The 4377-nt window shown below is 33.4% G+C and overlaps 1 protein-coding gene across 1 annotated transcript in view; it reads left to right on the top strand.

Moving 5' to 3' along the window:
- Window positions 1–1154: 1154 nt before the first annotated feature.
- Window positions 1155–4377, top strand: part of GAS2 (growth arrest specific 2) — a gene marked incomplete at its 5' end in the record, with an annotated part of 78580 nt that continues 75357 nt past the window's right edge. Inside the window, one exon of the mRNA XM_019627122.1 lies at window positions 1155–1298. Within this exon, the coding sequence (XP_019482667.1) occupies window positions 1155–1298 (144 nt within the window). The remainder of the gene's footprint in view (window positions 1299–4377) is intronic.

The following is a 4377-nucleotide window of genomic DNA, read 5'->3' as shown; positions in this document are numbered from 1 at the left end:
ATTAATGTAATATAACAATTTCAGGACACCCATTCAGCTCTGGGTTATTTATATTCACTTTGTTTCTTTCCTAGGAACACTTTATTTTAGCCTTTTGGTTTTTTATACCTGTTTTTATAAAGTACTTGATTTACTAGCATCTCAAGTTACTTTTTACTTTTGAGCTGAGAAACTCTTTCTAAACTTAACCATTTGCCCTATGCTTGAAAAAAACATAAGAGAGAACAGTATGGAATCTGATTGAGGGAACTAAATGTCTCCTTGAAATGGTAGGTATATTGGGACTTCATGGAGTCAGGGTCCAATCAGGAAAGTGGAGAGCTTATAACTTTTCCAGGATAAAATATTCTCTGTATAATATTCAATAACAATAGCTATATGCTCAATACTGATAGCTAAACAGTGTACATGTGCTACCATTTCTGCTGTCTCCAAAACTATCATTTTATAAATGAGAATGCTGGAACCTAGCAAATTAAATAATTTACCAGTGTCACATAGCTTCTTAATGGCCCAGCTAAGATTTTAATTCAGTGCCATTTGCCTCCAAAGACCATGCACCTCAGTTGCTGTGCTATGCCTAGTAATTACCTCCTACCTTTAAACTCAAAGATGCCTGCATTATCTTACTTGGAGTCACGTGATGGAGAGAGCAGTTTGTGACTATCGCTTCACTTTTTAGGCAGGCATCTTTTGTATCTTAATAGATCCTGGCAGGAGAGAAAAGCCCGTAATACCCATTAAAGGCTCATTCAATGCATGAATTTTTTCCCTTCATTTGTCCCCCTCACCATCATCATCACCACTGCCATCCTAAGCATTGATAGAACATATTTCATATATCAAAGCACATTTGAAGAATTTCAACAGCATAGATGTAGGAATTATAACTGATGATGACTGTAACGTGCCTAGCATCGATTAATGCAGGGCTTGTTCAACTTTAATGTGCATACTCATCACTGGAGAGCTTGTTTAAAAGTAGAATCTAATCAGTAAGTCTAGGGTGGGACCCAACAATTTGCGTTTCCGTCAAGCTCCCAGCTGATGCCAAGGCTGCTGATCTGTGGAGCACATGTAAGTAACAAGAGAGTAACATTTATTGAGTGTTTACCATACACCAAGTGCTCTTAACCATAAGATTACCTCATAAGGCAGAGCAAGTCGAAGGCAAGACACCTGTTTGAGCGATGAGAAAACTAGGCAGCCTGAACCAATCCTTCTGACTTCTAGTTTACTGTTCCCTTCTCCGATACCATTCTTCCTGAGGATTAGAACCTGCTCTCTACTCTGGGAAGGTGAGCAGCTATTCATTTATGAAATTGTCACAAGTAAACAAAATGTTCAGCCAAAAATATATTTTTTCATGTTTTCTTCCTAAATATAAATCTAGAAACCAGCTTCCTTCAAAATGTATAGAAACTAAATGGACAAGACAATTTTTCATGCTTTCATTTCTTTGCTCATCTGTGAAAATGTAATATATTTCACTAAACTATACGTTCATGGTCTGATGCATTTTATCCTGGCAGAGCCTGTGACATTGAAATGCTACCCCTTGCTTTAGTGGAAGGCCTCATTTTCTATTCCTGGAGCTAGCAGCATTCTATTTGACATTTGATGCCCATGAGATTTTTATAGAATCTAGGTTATAAGATTGAGACTCTTGCCACATATTTTTGAATAGGGTATCTCTGTTACTTTTCCCAAAGGTGTTCTGCATTATACTTTTCTTTGAAATGGTTTTGATTATTTAAAAGGAAACCTCCAACGATAAAACCTTTTGCAAAATAATGACCATTGACTACAGAGCTCTTTATTTGTTTTTATAGAGAATTTGTTCAGAGGAAAGAAATCAGTAGTGATCCCCTCTTTTACCCCTAACTCAAAACAAAAGACAATATTAATGTTACATTAATAAATTAAAAAAAATGTTTCCTATTGTAAACTTCAGTAAAAGTAAATTTTCTTTATATTTTTGAAAAGAGGAATCAGTAAATGTTTTTAAAATAAGGAGTACATATGTCTCAATACAAAGGCTTTAGTTCAAATGCTATACACTAAAAGTCGCCTTTGTGATCATCCTGACAAAGATATGCATTCAGGTATTTGACCTTTTAAAATATGCAACACATAACCAGATTCATTAATTTATTGAAAATGGACTCAGCTAAATTTTTTTATTCTCAGAAACAGAGGAAAATTAATAGTAAAAATGTTGGTGTTTCACAAAATGACATGTCCTAATGTAATTGTTACTTAAGCTTTATACATAGTACAAAATCATAATAGCTGTAGGATATTTGCTTTATATCTGTCTATATATGCTGGCCAAATTGACTTATTTAACCTGAAATTTTATTAAATTGTAGAATTGACTGCCTGTGATATATTATAAATGATCAAATATTCAAAACAGTCATTATAATAGGACCACTCTAAATATACAAATTCACCAATAATAATTTTTCTTATTCTGAAGTTTCTTCCATTGCTTAGTATAGTGATTAGTACATGATAGAGGCACAAAAAATGCTGATAGGGAAAAAAAAGTGAATTAATTTTGACTAAGCCAAATGAAGATAACTCTCAAGCAAATAATTTATAACAATAAAAACAATAAAGAAAACTAACCTGGGACAAATCTTTCCTATTTGCTAAGCACTGTGCCAAGAAAAACAAATATTGTTTAATCCTCACAAAAATTTGTGTGTACACACTCTTCTTTTCCCTCAGAAAACTTAGGCCTTATAGAATAACCTCCCCAAATAACACAAGTAGTAAATGTTAGAGTTTACATTCACCCAGATCTTTGTGGCTTGAACCCCACAGCTATTATATACTCTGCATCTATTAAATTTAGTTTCGAACTTGCCTTGGTGCAAAACTAAAGTCACCTCTTAGGTATAATGTCAATACTGCTTATAAACTCTTAAATTTAATTTCATAGCAATCAGGTAAGAGTGTTTATTTTTACAATTAAATAAACATTGACACAATTACAGTTCTTGCCTTTTCTAAAAATGCTAGTTAAGATTTTAGTCTTTATTCAGTTTATTGTCACAATCACTGTCATCACCACATAATTTTTATCCTCGATATTATGAGAGTTAACGCTTACTATATAATTACTCTGTTCGAGGCGTTGTTCTAAGTTATGTACCGGTACAGATTTATCTCATTCAAACATTGAGTTTTTTGGCTACTATGGGCCAGGCATGAAATGCCCAATATTAAAACAATCATGAACGTGTGAGACAATGTTATAGGGGTGTTTTGAAGCAATTTTATGCTTTATAAAAGATAATACTTCCAAAAATACTGCGAAGTAAAACACTATCTTTTTATTAGCATTTTCCTAAGAAATGATGCTGAGGAAGAGGCTTATTTGTCTTAAATTTTGTAGGCTGATTCTGTCATGGATTATAAAATGAAGAACAATGCAATTACTTTTTAGTTTGCCAAATTGAATTTCTGATGCACCTGTGGTACATTTGGCATTTGAGTTTGGGCATACAAAAGTCGTTTTAGATTGATAGCTCAATTGAAGAAGCAAAGAAATACACAATAGTGATGCATCCTGCATATCATATTGTCCCATATATTACCCACATGATTGTTTTTCTTCAGAATGACTCTTATTTTCTATAAAATCATGTGTATACTTCCAGGGCTTATATAGTCCTCAGAATATGTATAATAAATTGGCTAAGGAATCATTATAGTTGGGTCAGGTATTACTTTTTATTGTTGGTTATTGACTGCACACTGACACAATCTCATTAGTCCACCAAACATCTTCATATTTTGACACTGTTTTTTTCATCAAGAAATGCATGGGATTGTATCTAAAGCTTCTAGTGCTTTAGCCATTTGCTTCACACTGCTTTCTGTCACTAAAGATGAAGGTGTTAGCAGGGCCTTAAAATTCTTTGCCTCCTCAGCTTTTATGTATGTTTTTCTCACTCAAAACTCCTGTCTGTTGTTTGGTACCCTGGACAGGATTTGAAAAAAAAAAGCCTGAATCTAAAGAAATTGATTATCTAGACAAGAATATTAATTTTCATTTGTTTGCTTCTGTTTTGTGATGTTTGTTTTCGTTCTCTGAAAGTGATGCCGGTGTGATATTACAGTCTTATGTTACATTGCACTGAAGATGATTTACTGTATCAAATGTTGTGACGTTTGTATGATTCTAGCCAGAGTCAAGTAGTAGAGCATTTTGATATTAGAGGTATTAAATATTTTTATTTTAAGCCCCTTTAATTACAAGTAGTTTTAGGTCTCCCAGTTAGGGTTTTGTGACAATTCAGTAAGGGTCAGCTAAAACTAAACTTTTAATTACAGAGTTTAGAAATATTCTGTAGTTCAGAAGTC

Source organism: Hipposideros armiger, unplaced genomic scaffold (assembly GCF_001890085.2).
Source record: "Hipposideros armiger isolate ML-2016 unplaced genomic scaffold, ASM189008v1 scaffold_711, whole genome shotgun sequence".
NCBI lineage: Eukaryota > Metazoa > Chordata > Mammalia > Chiroptera > Hipposideridae > Hipposideros > Hipposideros armiger.
Note: the sequence above shows the minus strand (reverse complement) of the source record. Positions and strands in the feature narration are given on the sequence as shown.